A 21,168-nucleotide genomic window follows, 5' to 3' on the forward strand; every position below is an offset into this window, starting at 1 on the left:
TGAACAGGAAACTTCCTCTTTATGCTTCCAGGAACGGGCTCGGAGCCTCTTCCCTGGGGCATGCTCTCGGGATTCTACGGCATAACACGAGGGCCTACGCCTTCCCGCCTCTTCCTCTGATTCACCGGGCGCTATGCAAGCTCAGGAACACGTTGAATTGCACTCTCCTATTCATAGCCCCGTGGTGGCCAGCCAGATTCTGGTTTTCGGAGCTACAGCATCTGTCAGTCTGCTCACCGATCAGGCTTCCGCTGATTCCCGACCTGCTTCACCAGAGTGATCAGCAGTTGTGGCACCCCTCCCCACAATCCTTCAGCTTGGCGCCCTGGTGCATGAGTTCAAAACCTTTAGAGAGTTTCAATTTGTCTGCGGATAATATGCATATTATCCAAGCGGCTAGAAAACCTTTGACCAGGTCTCAGTATAGGAGCAAATGGCTCTGTTTCTGTCACTGGTGTTTAGCAAAAAAGCTGGATCCCAGAGAAGCTGCTATCGACACGGTGCTATCTTTCATTTCTCATCTGGTAGCTTCAGGCATGCATGTTTTGTCTTGTAGGACTACTTATTTGTCGGCTATTGCTGCCTATCTGTCCACGGACTCTTGCTCTTTTTCTTTGTCAAACCCTGTCCTTACAAGGCATTTTGCAAGTCTGTTGCATCTGTATACACCTGTGCGCAGCCCACATCCTGACTGGGATCTGAATGTGGTCCTCACTGCTTTATATCATAAACCCTTCGAACCCATGGCTACGCCAGACTTGAAATTCCTTTCATGGAAAATGGCCTTTCTGATTGCAGTAACTTTGGCAAGTCATGTAAGCGAGCTTCAGGCCTTGTCGGTAGAACATCCATTCCTCACCTTTCACAAGGATAAGGTTGTCCTCCAGACTAATCCCTCTTTCCTTCCAAAGGTGCTATCTGATCTTCATCTGAACCAGTCTTATTTCCTGAAACGGAATGTGGTCCGTTTTTCCTGAAAGAATGGATATGGATACCTAAATCACAGGGAGGAGGGGGGTCAGGAATTTTAGACTGAGCACGGAGGATATGGCAAAGAGCCTGCCAGATCATGGGGAATTCACTCCCGTATTCCCCACAGATACCGCTGGTGGTATTGAATGGGGTGGATGAACAATTACGGAAGACAGTCTGGAAATATTGGGAACCGATAGGTATAGCAACGGAGGGGGATGTTTGGCAGGATGGAAAGGTGGTAGAATTCAACGCACTGGTGGAGGACACTGGCTTACACCGCGGACAATATATCACATATACCAGACTGTTGCAAAAGATAAGAAATACCTGGTCAGTGGTAATGTTGAAAAGCCAGCCTGACACTGTCATAGAAACATTTTATGATGTGTCAGACGGTGGCCATGAGATCTCCCGAATTTATGAGCTATTGATGTCAAGAGTGGAAAAGGAGGTGAGCCAGTTGCGACGGGACTGGGAGGAGGAAGCCGGAGAACACATGAGCGACGGGTTGTGGGTGAGGGTACAGAGATACCACAAGAAAGTGACTAGGAACGTGAGGTTGCAACAAATCCAGTTGTATATTACCCAAAGAGCGTACATGACCCCTCAGAAGATTGCAAGGTTTAAGAATGCAGGAACACAATCATGTCCTAAATGTGGGGAAGAGAATGCGGGATTGGCACATATGTTCTGGGCATGTGCGGAAATAAGGAAGTTCTGGGGGGAGGTAGCCCACCACATGGCAGAGAAAGAGATAAGGCTAGAAGTGGAGTCTTTGTGATCGTGCATGGTGGGGGGGTTTCCCAGGCCGCGTAAGCTTAAGCATGTAAGTAAACTTAAAGACCTGACTTATATACTGGCTAAGCGCAGAATAGCCATGAATTGGAAAACACGTAGTAGACTGAAAGTCGAAGTGTGGTGGCACAACTTTTGTAATTGGACAGATGCCGAAACAGTGGTGTGGAGCGAAGCAGCTACTAGGGGGGGGGGCTGAAACATTGATGGCCCGGAGACACTTAGTAGCCATGCTATCGGGATCTGCCCAAACTGTCCAAGAGGACAGTGATTCATCGGCAGGAGGAGAAGAAGAGGCGTCCCTAGTGGAAGTGGTAACAGATGGTGGTGTGGAGTAGGCTTGGGATAGGGGAGGGCGGCAAGGGGAATGCAGTGGACACAGTAGAGACATAGCACAAGAGACTTGAAATGTATAAGTGTTGTTCACTGTCCGATTCCTTTTGGTTGAGTTTGGTATGTGTCATGATTCCTGCCCCTCATGTCCCCAGCCCTCCAAGATGTCAGGCTGGAGCCAGGCCACGATCACCTACATGGCCCTCAAGGGCCTCTCCATCCCTCCAAAGACCCACTTGGAGTCAGACTTGACGCTTGTGGCACCAGACTCACTCACTCCCATAGGATAACATTGGGGATTGGACTTGTAGTGCATTGATGGGGACAAGATGGATGCCCCTATATATTTTGGTTCCCAGAACTGCATGTGCAGTCTAGTCTTTTGGGTGTGGTTCAGCCCAGAGACACCTGGGATCCCCAGAGACTATTTAAGCCACGCCCAGGCTGAGAAACATGCTTTGTGTTTTCTGCACCTGCAGCGTGACACTCATCGTGCTCAGATCGGTCTCCAGTAGGCCTGCATCTTTCTTCTGCGCTCAGCTCCAGCAAGAACAAGAACACTGTTAGGAACAGCCTTACCTTGCGGCGCTTCTGCCCATCATTCATCGCTCCTTCTGTTTTGCGGGCATCTTCGGTGGTGTCATTCCCATCCCGCCACACCGCTTCCTAAGGAAAAGGGAAAAGAACAGAAAAAAAGCATTAGTAAGCATTCAGCAAATCTTCGCTTATTTTTTAAAGACTGTACGAGCTTCAAATGCTTACCTGAATCCCAGCCGCTCTGGGGGAACTCTGTCTCTGGAACTTCTCATCCATCTGCAAGAGGGAAAAGACACTCCAGGTTAGCATGGAAACATCTAGAGGCGCCGCATACCGCGCTTACTCACTGCATTTCTTCTTCATAACCGGCATCCACGCTGAAAACGTCGCGGCACCTAAAAGACACAGAAAAAGAACTCAGTTCAATACAAATACGAAAGGGTCGCATCGCGCATCGCGCTCTCACTCACCTTCAGCGCTACTCATCTCAGCAGCACGTCGCCATCCCCGGACGCCGGCCATCATCTAAGGAAGGAAAGGAACGAAGTTAGAGAACTGTTCAAAAGACTCATTATACTTACCTGTCGGACTCTTGCCAGTGAAGTAACTAGGCAGCAACGAGCCCGCATCAATCAAGGTGCCCCTGCGCTGAAAGCAGGACGGAGAGCACACTTTCCAAGAAAACAAGGTGAGCTGTGGATCAAAGGGAAGGGTTGGACCCCGGGGAAGAAGGGGTTCAAGCACACAGAGACAATAGGGAGTTAAACTCTGCCAATCCTGTGTTTCAGGCCCAGTTTCCAGTCGAGTAGACTCCAGAGAAGGGTTCGAGGTCGTAAGAGGTCAGAACAGGCTGAGTGACGTCCCTGTGGATACCAGGTGAGCATTACAGTATGTTGTTAAAATTAGTAAAAATTGTTTAAAAAAAGAAAACTATCTCCCGATGGATTGCTTCCTGTATCTCTGAAGCATATTCCATTCAGGGCCATTCAACCTCCAAAGGGAATTCATGCCTATCTTGTGCGGGTCAAGGCAGCTGCCATTGCCTTCCAAAAATATGTTCCCTGGGAAACCATTGCCAGAGCAGCCACGTGGGCTTCCCCATCAGCTTTTATGAAACATTACTGCTTAGACCTGAGCTCCAGGGGTGATGCCTAGTTCGGGCAAGCTGTTCTTGAAAACCTCTTTCAGTAAAGGAATGCCATCCACCTATTATCCTGTAAGGAGTGCTTGGTAATCTCCCAAAAGTATGGAGGAAAGTGGACGGGACGTAGGAGTATAATTAAGTTACTCACCGTAATGACTACCTTACTGCTAGTCCATAGTCCCCTTTCCTCCATATGACCGCCCGCCATCCCCTCTAATGAGTATCCTCTATTATTACTTAAATGGTCTCAGACCTGTGGATAGAAACGGACTGAAGGGCGATGCGTGGGGCAGAGCTAAGAAGTGTGGTGTTACGGCCGCGTGCAGTACCCCACGTAAAAAGAGGAGGACACATTTTTAAATTTGATGCTTTTTTTACAAAAAGTGATCCGGTCCCGTCCCACAGGACGGAATGTCCCAAAATTATGGAGGAAAGGGGACTATGGACTAGGAGTAAGGTAGTCACTACGGTGAGTAACTTTATTAAAATATGACAGGCAGGATTGGTTTTGTTCAATAAAGTGCATACCATTAACAGGATGGAACAACCATGATAAAGCAGATGGATTTTTTTGAGGATGGAGGAGGCAACTCTACATATCTTGAGAAGGAATCAAAGAATTACAGATGCCTTCAGACCACCAAGAATTCTCAATCAACCCCCTTCTATTCTCTCAAGTGATTTGTGTTGGGATGAGAAGTTTCTCACTTTTTGGGAGATGAGGGAGCAGAGTGAACAGGATATTATTTACGGTTTGCGGGACTTAACAAAGCAGTAAGGGACATCTCATAGAGAAGGAGGTCTCACAGAACACTATATTTAAACAATTGCAACATAGTGTTCTTTACTGGACTGGCACCACTCATGCCATTATCATCTTCTTTTTTATCGGAATGTCATATTCCATAAAAGCATTGTTTGAATAAATACGATTAGGTAATATCAATGTAGTAATACATGAAAACATAGTAATAGCAAATGCTTTTACACGAAAACCAGGAAGCAATTGTATCCAAGGTTTGGGGCAACTCTGTAAGGTAATATATGTTCTATCAGCCATATCACTATTAGTTTTAAGCATTTTCAAATTACAAATACATAATAATATATTATATAGGTCCTTGTTCTCTTTCTCCCAAATACGGGGGAGGCTAGCAAACACCTGCAGGGGTCATTGATCTCCCGTGGGGTTCTCGGTATTGGGGTAGCTGGTAGAGAGTCTCCAGCCGCAGGTCACCCGAATGTGCAGTGGGGATGGTTAGGGTGAAAGCTTGTCTCTGCCTTGAATTGCCTGCCTTCACCTAACAACAGAGGACTTTGGAAGGAATGCTCTCCCAGCAGAGTCCAACTAATTCTTCTTGAAGGGTTGAAGATGAATCAGAGAAGGTATGGGAGACCCCCTATTTTATAGCCAAAAATTCAGAGATGATCGGACAAAAGCAAGACTGCTTGTAGGGGTCCAGTCCCTGTCTTTAAGACCAGGGGTCTTTACCTTCTGACACCAAACCAAAAGCGCTTTGTGCTAAAGGAATTGTGGGGGGCAGGCAGGAAAGAGAGTTACAAAAAGAAAGAAGATGGACTAACGGAAAGAGAGTTACAAAAAGAAACAAGATGGACTAACTCTCCTCCAGCTATGCTGACAACACCCCCCCCCCCTTCTCTATACTCATCCTGTCCCCTTTGCATGCCCTCAGCATTAAAGGCCCTTTGGTATGCAACTTCCTGGTGTGATATTAGGCCTTTTGTGAAGTGTGTTCCCTTGGATTCCTGTTTCCCAGCACAGCTCCTGCTGAGGGGCTGTCTTGCTGGAGAAAAGTGTTCCCCGACCTCACAAAGAATCAGAAAGTGGTAGGACACTAGGCTCCAGTCCTGTTGGGTGCAGCAGAGAAAGCCCATGGAGGGTATGGGGTGGGAGTACACATAGCCTGTCCACAGTTGGCTGGGGCTCACAGCGTTGACACATGCATAATACCAATCAGATGTGGCTTTAATAATTAGGAGGATACTAGCCACTATACCCTAAACTTGAGTATGGCTTATATTAAAATATTACAACTACGACCAGGTTAGTAACTCTCATAATGATGTGGTTTGGGACAGACATGCAGATTTAAATGCAGCCTCTGCACTGTAGTGACTTGGCTGTCACAGCAGCTGTCAAACAGTGCAGCTGTGAGTTCTGAATCTGCTCAGTGCCACTGGAGAGCAGGAGCTGTAGATCAGGAGACAGATGTCGAAGTGCACAGGTTTCTTCTTTGCTTTCAGCATGAAGCTTATAAAAAGGAGTCAGATTAGCAGGCTACCCTTTCTGAGATAGAATTACCATCTTAATTAGTATTCATTAATTTTTTTTAAAAAGGCTACGAGCGTGTACACCCTTGCCAGATGGCAATTCCTTGTAGGGCCTTTGTGAGGAAGTGTCCTTGTTTATTAAAGCATTCTACTACAGTGCACAAGGGCACAAGGGCTTATGGAATACCTGGGGATTCCAGTTGCAGAAAGTCCACAGACAGACCAAGGAATCCTTTTATCAATCCTCTCAAGGAAAGAGACGGAAAGGTTTGTGCCTACACCTTCAGCCTGATGTGGTGGGGGAAGCTATACAAATTCGGCAAAAAGAGTGGGCATGAGGTACAGATCCCTTCTAGTGGAAAAACTGTGCGTGATGAGCAACACCTAGCAGACACTACTAATGTGGCGGCAGCTACTCTCTCCGTATAGAGTCAGACACCGTCTTGCTCTACTTCTTCGTCGGAGGACTGCCACATGGATAATGCAGGGAAGAATGTCTATCAAAACTTCACCATGAGGTTCAGTCACGCCACTGCGGAAGCAGTAATGGCAGCAACTAACCTTAAGTTCGGGAAATACCTGGGCGGCCCACGACTCTCTCCCCCCACCAGAATTTCAAGTGGAGTTCTCCTCAGGCTTGGCTGACACTTGCCAGGTAACTCAGTACCTCATTTAGGCCTCCTATCACCACCTGGACACAGCTACTAGGTGTATGGCATTGGTGCGTCTCTTAGGCGACAAGCGCTCTCAAAGCCACCAAGTTTCAATCAGACATCCAAGAGCAAATTATGGATCTGCCATTTGACGGGCAGAACTTTTCAGCCCAGAAACAGAAGAGGAGCTGAATTTTTAAAAAGCAGTGTACAAACTGCTAAATCTTTATCAGCTCTAACCAAACCCCCCGTAAATCCAGGGTTCCTGGACCTTCAGAGACAGTCACGGCCAAAAGTTTAGGAGGTTTTAGAGGTTTCCACAACCACTGGAGTAGGCAAGACAGATCTCCAAGTGCTCCATGAAAGAAGCAAGCATGTCCTTCTCTGCGGGGGATCTTCTCTCAAGCCGCCACCACTCCAGAAGCAAAACAGTCTAAGTGACATGAGGGTGCAGATCCACAGCTCTCTGTTCAGAGGAAGAGTGTGCTATCATCTTGTTCTATGGAGAGCCATAACCTGCAACAACTGGTCCCTGTTCATGGTCCGCAGGGGCTACCGCCTTCCTCTTCCCTTCAGTTCTCCATCTTCCCACTCCTTCCAAGCTGTTGCTCATAGAGCCAATAGAGAAGGTTCCAGGGTGGAGTGTCTATTAAAGGTTCTTCGCCATTCCAAAGAAAAACAAGTCTGGCCTGCTAGACCTTTTCCTCCTTCGATCTCTCGACAGAGGGAGCTGTGCACCGATTACGTCGACTCGATGTCTCTCGAGCGCCTATGTTCGTCGGTCAATGTCATAATCAGTAGAAGTAGCGTGCACAGCGTGGTTGGATTCAGTTCTGTTTTTCCAGTGCAGCATTCGCTTCAAAGAATTATGACGTGCTTCGGTTCTTCACTGAACTTTGATCACCAGATTTAATTATGAAAATGTCTTCATCGTCAGCTCCATCGACGCCTAAGACAGGTTTCAAGAAGTGTCAAGATTGTGTGGCAAAAATGTCGATCACTGACCCACACCGCATATGTCTGTGGTATCTCGGCACAGAACATTGCACTTCGGAGTGTAATTCCTGTCAGGCGATGACCGAAACAGCTCTAAGGGAGCATAAAAGTAAACTAGCAGCTAGCAGTGGGTAGGACCCCCTCAAAGTCACCTTCGAATATTTTGAAGAAGAGAAAATCCAACAAGTCAAGAGAATCTCCTTGTCGAAAAAAAAACAAAGATCTCGATCAAGGAGTCCATTGGGTCATTCTTCGTCTTCTACTAAGAAGGCAAATAGAAGACACCACAGATCTCCTTCAACCTCAAGTGATTCCTCTCCCGAGAGAATCATATGCCCAACAAAATCCGACTCCCTGCTCGAGAAGGTGGCCTGACCGCCTCGAAGGAGTAGGTGAAAGACCATGCCCCTGTTGCTCTGCATAAAGACAACAAAGGGAAGTCAAAGAGTGAACCATGTGAACCTTCGAGTCTGTGACATAAGAATGGAGAGCCATCAAAGCTTCAATCTGACGAAAAGTCGACAAGGGCTTTGACAAGCCGAGAATCCAGTCCTTCTAAGATTCCTTCGAAAAAGAAAAAGTCGACAACTTCCACGGTAATTGAACCAATTACATCAACGCCATCAATATCAGAGCCATCAACGTCAGTTTCAAAGCCATTGATGACACAGTCGAAAGCTACTACAAAGTCGTTATCAACGACTTTATCGAAGCTGTCGAAGCCTCCACTGGCGCAGGACAAGACATATAAGCCCTTGCCAAAAAAGGTTTTCTTCAAGTCCTTAACATCAATATATGAAGACCATGAGCCTTCAGATGATAACACTCCACCTTTTGGCTTGCAGTTTGGTACCCCAAATGTACTGGATGCATTAATTTCAGAAGAGTGTAGAATTAAAGATTTGTAGGAAAATCTACAAACAGTCACTGGTGTGGATACACTACCAGAATTAGGATTTGGAAAGCCAGAGCCCTCTGACCATGCTGATGCCTTGTATAAACAGCTAATGAGCAAGGTAATGGAATTTTTGGGGTGGAGTAGACCTGATCCAACATTTGAGCAGGATGATTTGACTGATATATTAGACCAAGGTCCACAGAGAGATCCAATTTTACTTTTCCATGTGGCTTTCCAAAAAAAGAGTTGCCGCAAATTGGGAATCTCCAGAGACTGCTTTGGCAGTTAACAAAAACTTCCCTAGAAAATATAGACCATCCAGCAGTGACCCAGAATAATCAACTAAACATCCAACACCGGAAAGTTTAGTAGTTCAAGCAGCCAAGTCCACCAAACAATCTGCATACCCTACTATTCCTCCGGACAGGGATGACAAGCGGGTGGACGCTTGGTCACGAAAAATCTTTACTGCCAGGAGTATGGCTTTGAAATTGGCTAATGCCACCTGTGCCTTGTCAATGTTTATGTTCACCCCGTGGGATTGCTTAGCAATATCCGTGGACCATATTTATGAAGGGGAAGAAAGAGATGGCTTTCTGGCTATCATCATGGATGGTAAAGATCCAATGTGTGAATGCCTTCATTCAGGTCTGGATACTGCAGATAGTATTAGCAGATCCATGGCAACTAGTACCGTGCTGTGCAGGTTTGCGTGGTTGAGAAACTCTGGATTTGCACCAGATGTACAATTTAGGCTTCTCAATATGCCCTTTCACGGCTCAAGGCTGTTTGGCAGCAAGGCTGATGAAAGTCTGGAAAAGCTGCACACCTCTAAAGCGTGGGCTAAGTCTGTCAGTGCCGCAGTCAGACAGCCTCAGCATTTTTACGCCGATACATCATCTTGGAGGGGTAAGTCCTTTCGATTCTACTACTCAGTTGGAAGAGGGAGAAGACAGGTCAGTCATAGAGGCCAGAAAAGATTCCGTCATGGTGGACGAGGTAGAGATACTAAGTCTGCCCAAGCAATGGCTACTTTGCCCTCAGCTGCTGCTTCAGCCACCTCAAAACCTCTCTGAGGCCTTAACCCACAAGACCACGGTGGGAGACAGGCTCTCACAGCATCTGCAAGAATGGCCATGCATTACTTCAGATGCATGGGAATTGGAAACGATAGCCCAGGGTTACTGCCTTCCCTTTCTAAAAAGGCCTCAGGATCACCCACCGTGGAACAACTATTTCAATATTCCAGATCCGCTCCTGGTGCAGGAAATTTTGACCCTGCTAGAGAAAGGTGCTATAGAACTGGTACCTGTAGTGGAGAGGAACAGGGTTGGTACTCCCTGAAACTTTCTAATCGACAAGAAGGACGGAGGATTGAGACCCATCTTAGACTTACGAAACCTAAACAAGTTCCTCAGGAAGGACAGGTTCAAGATGATAACCCTTTCTCAGATCCTTTAGACCCTCCAACTCCAAGACTGTATGGTGTCATTGGACCTTCAGGATGCTTACTTTCATTTGCCTATCCATCACAAACACAGAATGTTCGCAGTTGGCAGTTCTCATTATCAGGTTCCAGTTCTGCCATTCGTGCTGACCTCCGCCCAAGGGTTTTCACCAAGTTAATGGTGGTGGCGGCGAGTCTCGGGAGGAGGGATTCACGTCTACCTCTACCTGGATGATTGGCTAATCAGGGCACGTTCCCCAGAACAGGCCCTGGAACTTCTCAGTATCACCTGCCACTCGCTCCACAGACAGGGCTTCTCCCTCAATTTCAAGAAGTCCAACATGATACCATCACAAAGACTCTAGTTTATCAGAGCAGTCCTGGATGCAACCTCGGGGAAAGCTATGCCACCCGAGGTGAGGGCTTAACACATTCTGAAGATGGATACCCAATTCTAGAGTCCCCAGCGTTTGACTTTTTGAGGTTGCTCGGCCTCACAGCATCCTACATTTCTTTGGTGCTAGGTGCTTGCCTGAGAATGAGACCCCTCCAATGGGCTCTCAGGACTCAATGGTTGCAATTCTCAGGCCTTCTTCAGGTTCCGAGCAGGGTCGCACAGGACCTTCTCTGGTGGGCCTGAGAGGACAACATTCTGAAGGGAGAACGCGTTTGGCAACCATAGCTGGAGATAACAGTAGTCACTTACGCCTCACTAAGCGGGTATTGGAGCCCATACCAATGATCTGACAATCAGTGGTTGTTGATCTCCATCGGAGTCTAAACTACACATCAACCTTTTGGAGCTGAGGGCAATCAAACTAGCACTGAAGGCCTTTCTGCCATATGTATGAGGAAAGAATGTTCTGATAATGACAGACAACACAGTGGCCATAACTCAACAAGAGAGGAGGTGTAGGATCACTACCACTGTGCATGCTGCTGTGGTTCTGGCCAATTCAAGAAGGAGTCTCCCTATCAGCAGTTCACCTAGCCAGAGAAGAAAACGCAGCAACTGACACTCTGAGCAGGCAGAGCACAGTCTCCCATGAGTGGGAGCTAGCTCAAGAAGTCCTTCAAGAGATCTTTGACCCGTGGGGAACCCCTCAAGTGGATCTGTTCGCGACCAGTGTCAACCGGAGGTACGAACTGTTCTGCTGCAGGGAATTTCCCCCAAGAGGAGATCTAGGGGACACGTTCCTAGTGGGCTGGGAGTTTCCACCACTGTGCGCATTTCCTCCAGTCCCGTCATTCCTCACGTGATGAGGAGGTTGAGAAAGTTTGGGAAATCCATGATCCTAATTGCCCCAGATTGGGCCAGCAGGATGTGGTACCCGGACCTTCTGGATATGCACATCTGCCCTCCAATACGTCTTCCACAAAGAGAGTACCTTTTCGAGAGAGAGAGACAGAGACAGAGAGAGACAGAGAGAGAGAGAGAGAGAGAGAGAGAGAAAGAGAGAGGAGGGTTGGGTTCTCCATCCAGAGGTCAAGATACTCAAACTTCACGCATGGTTTCTGAGAGGTTGAGATATAAGGATTGGGGCCTCCCGGATGACGTAATGGAGATTTTGCTTTCGGGCAGAAGGCCAGCAACTAAATTCTTGTACCGCTGCCACTGGAATACATTCAGCAGCTGGTGTAGGGATAAGAATGTGGATCCTATTCAATGCGATACACCGGTGGTGTTATCCTTTTTGTTTAACTTGGAAAATCTGGGGCTCCAGATTGGAAAAATAAAGGGTTATCTGGCAGCGCTTTCAGTTTTCAAGTGCTCTTCAGAGGAAACCTCATACTTTAAAATCCCTTTAATCATTCAGTTTCTTAAGGGGCTCACTAATGTATTTCCACCTAAGCCCTTTCAAGTCCCTGTATGGGATCTAAATCTTGTACTAAAATTCTTGAAATGCATACCTTTTGAACCAATCCATTTGTGTCCATTAAGACTATTAACATTCAAAAGTATTTTGTTAGTAGCAATAACGTCAGCCCGCAGGGTGAGCGAGTTGCAGACACTTTCCTGTACACCTCCATGCACTACTTTCTATAACGACAAAGTTATTCTGAAGGTGAAACCTTCTTTTCTGCCCAAACTAGTCTCTGACTTCCATTTGTCACAGAAAATAATTTTACCAACTTTTAACCTGCCTCCTCATCCTGGAAAGGAAGAGGAGAGATTACATAGACTGGACCCCAGAAGGGCTCTCAGTTTCTACATCTCAAGAATGTCCAATTTGCCAGGATGACCAGTTATTCATTGGCTATACTGGTCACAAATTAGGTTTGGCAGTGACAAAACAACCTCTATTCAGATGGATTATTCTAGCTATTGGGGAATGTTACAGACTAGCTGGTAAACATATATATTTTTTTATTTTTTATTGAATATTTAAACAAACAATACAAACCAAACTTGCAGTGTGCACAATAACATTTCGGTTATACATTTTCAGTCTTGTTCACTGCCTCCCATTACCCACCCCCCGTTACGAGCCTGCTCTCACTAGTGTTCTATTGCTGCAACTTGTGATGGGGCATCCCCTTCCGTGGGATCCACCGGGTCATATATTGACCCAAATAGTTCTGCTACCAATAGTTTCCAGGCCATCAGGGTCTCAGTTTCCTCCTCCCCCCAGCACCGCTAGCTTCTAGCCATACCGTGATTTCCGCTTCCACCCATTTCTGCAGGTCTTTCCACCATACTTCCAATCATGGTTTGTGGCACGTCTTCCACCCCATAGAAATTCTCCTCTTTGCAAGCGCATATGCCAGATCTTTCAGTTTGCTTACATGCCTAAGTTTCCGTGGCCTAGGGAACGCCCCTAACGGGCAAGCACACACAATATCCACCACGATCTTGATACCTTTTTCCGCTAGTTTGCGTGCAACCTCGCCCCAGAAGCGCTCGATAACCGGGCATGACCAAAACATATGCACCATGCCCGCGTTTTCCTCATCACACTTAGGGCATGCCTGTCGTCCTGCGTTCTTGAACCTGGCTATCCTCTGTGGTGTCAGATACGCCCTATGCGTAATGTATAATTGCATCTGCTTAAGTCTTGCGTTCCTCAACACCTTCTTGTGATATCCTTGGGCACGCTCCCACATCCCATCCTCCATGGGGGTCCCTACTTCCTTCTCCCATTCTAGTCTCAATTGCACCATCTCCTTTCCCACTTTGGCCATCATCATCTCGTATATTCTGGATATCTCGTGTCCCCCCTCTGCTATGTCGTATATTATATCTATGGTAGCATCTGGTTCTTCCTCAAGCACCAGTTCGGACCACGTACTCTTAATCTTCCGTACCAGTCTATGGTACGTGATATACTGGCCAGTGTGTAGCCAGTTTCCGCCTCCAACTTCCCAAAATTCGTTATGGTCCCCTCCTGCCAAATATCCCCCATTGTCGCTATACCGGCCGGCTCCCAATGGTTCCTAATTATTATCATCAGTTGCTCTTCTCCACCCGCCAATGCAACCAGTGGTACCTGAGAGGAGCACGGCCATGGGTTCCCCATCAGTTGGCATGCCCTGCGCCACATCTTCCATCCTAATACCATCATCTTGGGGCGCCCACCCATTACTGCCTAGGGCAACCACATAATCTCCTTCAGATAGAATGGGGCACAGTCCTGCCTGAACAGTCTGGTCTCGGAGGTCACCTCCTCCGAGAGCCATTTGGCCACATATTGCAGCTGACTTGCAACATAATAAACTTCATAATTAGGCAGCTTTATACCCCCCTTCTCATAAAAGTTCTCTAGCTTCCAGAGGGCCACTCTGTTCCTTGTGCCCTGCAATAGGAAGTCCCTGCACATGCTGGCCAGTCTGCTAAAAAACTTCTTTGGTATCCAATACGGGATATTCCCGAAGTAGTGCAGGAGCCTGGGCAAGACCACCATCTTTAACATTGCACTACGTCCTATCATTGCTAAGGGCAGCTTTACCCAAAATCGCATACAGTTCTCAATTTCCGCGATGGCTACTTCTGTATTTTGCTTATGCTCATCTTCCACAGCGTGATATATATCTATTCCCAGGTAGCGAAATGTGCTGGCCGCCCACGGCACCTGCAACACGGGCAGTTGTTTCAGAGGGATCCCTTTATAACCACCCAACGGGAACATACTAGACTTCTGAGGGTTCACCGCTATTCTAGACATTTCCGCATATCTCCCCATCACCTCCAAAACATATTGGAGGTTTTCCTCTGGGTATCGCAAATACAATAGTATATCGTCTGCGTATAATGATATCAGGTGTCGTTCACCCACACAGGAATGCCTATCGTGTCATATTGTTGCCTTAAGTTGATAGCTAGGGGATCCAGGGCAAATATATAGAGCATAGGGGACCATGGGCAACCTTGCCTGGTTCCCGTACGGAGCTGCCACCTTTCCGATACCACTGACCCTGTTTTAACACAGGCCAGCGGTTCACTATATAACATTTTTGCCCACTGTAGATATCCTGGACCCATCCCATAGCCAGCAAGGGACGCCAACAACCATGGCCATTTGACCGAGTCGAAGGCCTTTATTGCATCCAACAATACAATTGCCAATTCGTTCTCGCTTTCATTTCTATATTCTATGACTCTGTGGAGCCTTCTAAGATTGTTGGATATGTTCCTATTTGGGGCATAGACCTTCTGGTCAGGGTGTATCAGTTTGCCTATGACTTTCCTTAATCTGTTTGCCAGAATGGCAGTCAGAATTTTACTATCTTGATTCAACATCGACAGGGGTCTATAAGAGCTGCAGCTATGCCCCGGCGTGTTGGGTTTGGGAAGTGGTATTATAATCGCTTCTCGGATTGACTCTGGCAGTCTGCCTAGCTCGTACGCCTCATTCAGCATGTCTAACAACGGGGGGAGCACTTCATCTTTAAATATTTTATAAAATTCGCTCGGTAGTCCATCACCCCCCTGGGTCTTACTAGTTGGCAACTGCCTTACCACCCCTTCTAACTCCTCCAAAGTAATCGGTGCGTCCATCTCCTCTCTCTCCTCAGCACTGATATGAGGCTATCCTATGTGCTCCAGTGTTTCCACTATCATCGCATGATCATCTTCACTATCAACCCCATAAAGCTGCTCATAATTGTTTGTGAACTCCTGATTAACTCCTTCTTTGGTGTCCGCCACTGTCCCGTCTTCCCTTATTATCGATCTAATCGGGGGTCTAGGGGTTTCACTCTTATATAACCATGCCAGAAGCGTTCCTGGTTTGTCTCCTCCCGCGTGCTGCCTCTCTACATACTTTTTATAGTTAAGGTTACACAATCTTTCCCAGTGCCCTGCGCACTTTTGCTGCAGCTCTGGTATCAGATCCGCATCTTGGTTGGTACTATTTTCTTCTCTTAGTGCCCTTTCCAGTTCCCCCTCAGTTTGCTGCAGGTCCACCAGGATCCCCCCCTGCAATCCCTTAGATTTTGCTATGGCTGTTCCTCTCATCACAACTTTGAAAGCCTCCCACAATGCGCCCAACGAATCCACACTACCCGTATTTGTCTCAAAATAGCTAACTATCTCTTCCCTCATGTCCTCCCTGAAATGGGGGTCTCTGAGCGCCTCTGCCCTGAGGCGCCATGTCGGAGTTCTTGCTCTCGGAGGGCAACATTGCCAACTAAGGATCAGAGGCGAGTGGTCCGAGAGGACCCTTGCTTTATATTCAACTTGCATGATCTCGGTCAGTATCTCTGGAGTAACGAAGATGTAGTCCAGCCTTGTGCAAAGTTGCTGCGGGGCGGAATAATGCGAGTATTGCCTCTCATGAGGATGGCGCACCCTCCATACATCTTCTAACCCAAAGTCATTCAGCAGCAACCGTAGCGCTTTAGCCGATGGGGTCGGCCTATTTATTTCCCATCTGACCTGTCCACCCTAGGGTTCAATACGTAATTAAAGCCCCCCCCAAATCACTGCACTCCCTACATACATACTAAGATTGTTACACAGTGTTTTAAAATATGCCGCAGTGTTTTGGTTCGGGGCATACGTGTTCAAGATACTTATCTCCCTATTTTCTACCAATCCCCTCACCACAACCATCCTCCGTCCGTCTCCACCAGCGTCTGTAGCAGCTGAAACGGGACGTGTGGCGCCACCCAGATGATCAATCCCCTAGCATAAGCCGAATAAGGCGAACCCACCACCGTACCCCTCCATTTCTTCCTGATCATCTCCATCTTATCTTGCGTCAGGTGCGTCTCTTGCAATAAGGCAATATCTATCTTCTGTCTCCGTAGATATAGCATGACTTTGTTCTGCTTCAGGTAACTATTGAGCCCCCTGATGTTCCAAGTGACTCTTTTAAGATCCCCCATAGCATATCAGAGTCCCTCCTTCCCCTCCACCTGTCATATCCCAGCTTGAACTCCCCTCAGCAGTGCAGTCCAAATCCAATTGTATTCCCCCTCTGCACAGGCTTGTTTCCCAACTTAAACTCCCCTTAACTAACAACACATCAAACACCCCAACCACCCTTCCTCCCACCTCCCCTCCCCACCCCAACTCACACTGAAACACCCCCCCTTCCCTCCCAACTGTTGCCCAGCTCCATCCCTGGATCTCAGGCTCCCCCACATCTAGCCCTTTCCTGTCACTGCCTGTACTTAGGACTCTGTGGGGAGATGTCGCCCTATCGGCGCACCTACTACTTCTACTAATGGGGATAAAGGGCAAGTATCCTGTGGCTCTGATATGTCTATACAGCGCAGCGCTATGCATCACATTCTTAAATAGTCAGCACTATATTCTAGTCCAGTGTTCGTTGGTGAGCATATATGGCAGGGGGCTTCTGCTCTATTACCATTCAGTTTATGCTAACAACCCCGCCCCCTTACCCTTATGCAGTGTCGCTCGCACTTCCTCTGCCCCTGTATCACCGACTCACTTATCCTCTCCGCTTCAGTCCTGGTCCCCTTCCGGCTCTGGACACCCATGCATGTCCAGCTAGCACACCGCTTCTTCCGGGGTCTCAAAGAAGTGGGCTTTACCCTTGTGCAGAACTTTAAGCTTAGCCGGGTAGAGTAACATGTATTTCATCCCTGCAGTGCGCAATCTTCTCTTGACTGCAACGTAGCTGTAACGTTGCCTTTGCACCAGCATTGTATAATCCTGGTAGGCCGTGATCGTTTCTGACGCTCGTGTTACAACTAGCTGATAAACATTTTTGTCTGGACTCAACTTCTACTCAGGAAGGAGGATTTGGAAAGGCTGTCCTTCATTCTGTCCATGATTCGTACTCCCACTGCCCAAATTATTACTGCTTTGGGAGTTTATCAAAAGATGAGGAATACGTGGGAGGACACAACCATTCGAAGAACAAGTTACCCGTGGTAATGTTCTTTTGGTTGGATGTTCCTCCCATGGATTCCTCATCTCCCCTCCCCACCTTCTCTACCGTACAGTTTGCGTGCCTTACTTTTTACGCTCTCTTAGAGTCTACTAACATATATGCTATTGCTGGTAATTCTTCTACAGAGGGTGGGGGGAAACAGACCTGAAGCCAACGGGCGCTGCACACGCTACTTATACTGATGATGACGTTGATCGCTGAACCGAGGCCCTCGAGGGACATCGAGTTGACGGGGTTACTGCACTGCACCCTGTCGAGAAAACTAATTTCCGAAAGCAGCTAAAGCTGGAAAGACTATTATCAAAAGATAAGGAATACGTCGGAGGAACAGTCCTTCTAGTGGCAATTACTTCAGCCCGCTTTATCAGTGAACTCCGATCCCTGTCATTTCATAGAGATACGGTAGTCTTACTTACAGCTCCTTTGTGAAGATGGTCTCCCGCTTCCACATTAACCAAGACATTATGCTACTTGTATTTTATCCAGATGCACAATCAGAAGCTGATAAAATTCTGCTTGACTTAGTTGTTCCAAGAGTCTTTAGGGTCTATCGTGAGAGGACTAGGCCTCCCAGGTCCTCGGACAGACTATTTGCCACCTTTGGTGAGGTACATCCTGGCAAATAGGTGGCTAAAGCTACTTTGCCAGATGGATAGTTTCTTGCATTTCCCACGTATGTTATGTGCAAGGCAAGATCCCCCTCAAGGCCTGCATGCCCATTTGACTATAGAAAGAGTATGGTAGTAGCCTTTTAACGTCATGTACCTTGGGAGGACATATGCAAAGCAGCAACGTGGGTGTCCCCATTATCTTCTGCAAACACTACACCCTGAACTCCAGTTCTAGGGCTGATGCCCAATTTAGACAGGCAGTCCTAAGTAGTATTTTTACAACAGCTTAAATTCATACTCCCTGGGACACAGTAGTGCTCTACACTCTCCCATAATTATGGAGGAAAGGGATTTAGGAGTAAGGAAAGGTTACTCACCATAGTGACTACAGTATTCCTAGTCCAATGTCCCCTTTTGTCCATATGCCTGCCCCCATTCCCCTTATACTAGTTAGACAGTTCCTCTTGGTCCTCTCAATGGATCTGGGTCTCAGGGGAAGGAGTGCGAGAGGTGGGGTTCAGGGCATTGTCGCTCTAAGCGCACGTGGCCCACACCTACATTCTTAAAAGGGAAGCACGTTTGGACTTGCTATGTCTCCGGTCCCATGCCCGCTGCGCAGGGACTCCCAAAAATATGGAGGAAAGGCGACATTGTACTAGGAGTAGAGTAGTCACTAGGGTGAGTATCCTTTCCTAAATTTGTCAAAGGGGTTTTGCACGTCCTTTATGGGGATGAACATCACTGATATTGCTATAATATGTTTGTTATTTCTCTGTTTCTACACCATTGGTTCCCTTATATTCATTTATTCATATAGTTAGGATAATTAGCCTCTGTTTTACTGATTGTAGATCATAGGGTTTGGAATATTTGATGTAGGTATATGTTGCTTGTCTATTTATCTTTTCAAACCTGAAAAAAACATTGAGAAAATTAAATTTTCAAATGTGTTTGTTTTGCTGTTTGCCTTAGCAATCATACTACTCAAACTGAGCAGCTGCTCTGTGTACCAAAGCAGTACATCAAAGCAAATAGAATCTGAACTGTTGACAGTGTTGCATGGGTAAATGGAAATCTTATGCCCTGGAGATAAAGTGTTGAGAGAAGTATTGAACTATGTGGCCACTAACTCTTGATCACCTTCCTACATTCCACCCTCACCTGCTTGTGGCGTCCCCACTGTAGGATAAATTCTCACCTAAATCTAAACTACAGACACAAAATCTGACAAATGTATGTCGGTTGTACAGGCGACAGTGAATTTTATCACAGTGAATGTGATTCTCTTTGCAGAAACCTGTAGAATACTGCAATTACAATGTGAGGAGAGGGAAGCTGAAACTCAGAGGTATGGCGTGTGTGTATATATATTTTAAAACTAATATTTGTTGCACCAAATATCCTTAGTGCCATGGGGTGGTAAGGTGTTTTTATGGAAATGTTGGTTGGGGGGAACAAGAAAATATTTGTAGTTTCTAGTTTTCCACTTGGAGATCTCTAGTTTCTAAAGTATTAATTGGGGCATCTTCCTCTGGTGGTACTGAGCAGGTGCATTAGCACTTTCAAATAGAATCTTGACAGTTGAGCTCAATTAACTGATAGTATTGGTTTCTGCCAGGGGCGTTGCTAGGGGGGGCTAAGGGGGTTATAGCCCCTGATCTTTTGGTTGTAGCCCCAGATAGACTCTCAGGAGCTACAGCGAAAAGACTAGCTAGCCCCCAGTCCCGACAGTTCCGACATCAGCTTAGCCCCGGGTCTTTTCCAGACCTAGCAACTCCCCTGGTTTCTGCCAATACTGGGCTCTGCTCTCCGCCTGCCAGATTGTGTGTTGTCAATCTTTATTTTTCCCCACAGGAGAAATATGTGCATTGCTGCCCTAGAGGTGCACAGGCAAGACCATAGCAAGCATGCCAAAGAAACATTGCATTGTGCCTCCCCCTAAATAGGGGTTGGGTGAATAAGTGCATGAGGTCAAAGAACCTCCCCCATCCCGACCTCTAGCGATAATGTCAAAACCTCAAGAGCTCAGTAAGCTGTAATCCCCTAAAAAAGTGCAATCCAATGAGGCAAGAGTGGCAACAACTGAACACAGATCAAGGACATTGCCTGGATGAATGGGAGCTACATGTCTAAATAGCGCACCCTGGGGTAGTGCACACATACCCAGAGTATGACCGTGAGTATCCCCTGGGCAATATCTCCCTACTGGAAGAGGGCACACTCCCTGCAGATGAAGGAGTCAAATGCGATTGCCAAATAGCTCCAGAAAATCATATGTTGGCCTCTACTTTTAAGGTATCGTCGCTTATGCTATCTTGACATTCCATCAGCTCATTGCATAAACTGCCAATCTCTGTAGCCTTCAGGTGCCATAAGAAGAGAAATGATCTTCTACATGCTAGAGGGGTTGTTACAGCCATGCCAATTCTAGATAATGTGGGAACCTGGCACACAAATGATAAAGACGATACTGTCTGTACACAATTCCCAGTGCTCCCCTTTGCGAGTGCATGCTTCACCAAAGTCATTTATAAGGTTGCAGCAAGAAGACGCTGAGGCAATAAAGCACCTAATATGATTATCCTGCCTTACAATAAGAGGAAAAATTTAGAAGCAATGAAAACTAGTCTTGTCCGTGACATCACTGATTTTTTGACAAGCTAACACCTCAGCTATTGTGCTAAGATATGACTGAAATGCGGTACATACAATTCTTATGTAAGAGTAAGAATGCTGAAGCCAGAAAATTGTGGAAGAGTAGAGGAACGCCTCTCATTTCAGGCCTAAGGTACAGCTGGGGCTGGTAGAAATGCAGTTTGATGGTAATGTACTTCTTGGGGAAAAAAGGTGGCGAAACCCTGAAGGACATTAAAGCAAACACAGATATTGTAAAGATTATGTTGTTGTTGAGACTACAATTATCTGTTTGGTCCTTTCGAAGGTCAAGGTGCTGTGCCTCTGGAATCTATAGTGGATTATACTTAGACCACATGTGATACGCATCACTGTTATCATCATAGCACCAATACCAGCAGGCTCACTGCCCCTGTTGGTCTGGAGGTGATGGGCACAGAACGAACTTGAGACAGAGCAAGAGTCCAGATATCAAAACACTATTGACTAGCT

The 21,168-nt window shown here is 46.8% G+C and overlaps 1 protein-coding gene across 1 annotated transcript in view; it reads left to right on the top strand.

Annotated features, from left to right (window-relative positions):
- LOC138568762 (synaptonemal complex central element protein 1-like) overlaps positions 1-21,168 on the top strand; it is a 1,666,397-nt gene that overhangs the window by 805,641 nt on the left and 839,588 nt on the right. The window contains exon 6 of the mRNA XM_069646543.1: positions 19,336-19,390. Coding sequence (XP_069502644.1) covers positions 19,336-19,390 — 55 coding nt within the window. The remainder of the gene's footprint in view (positions 1-19,335; positions 19,391-21,168) is intronic.

The sequence above is a fragment of the Ambystoma mexicanum genome, chromosome 2q, assembly GCF_040938575.1.
Source record: "Ambystoma mexicanum isolate Mex_15411 chromosome 2q, UKY_AmexF1_1, whole genome shotgun sequence".
Taxonomy (NCBI): domain Eukaryota; kingdom Metazoa; phylum Chordata; class Amphibia; order Caudata; family Ambystomatidae; genus Ambystoma; species Ambystoma mexicanum.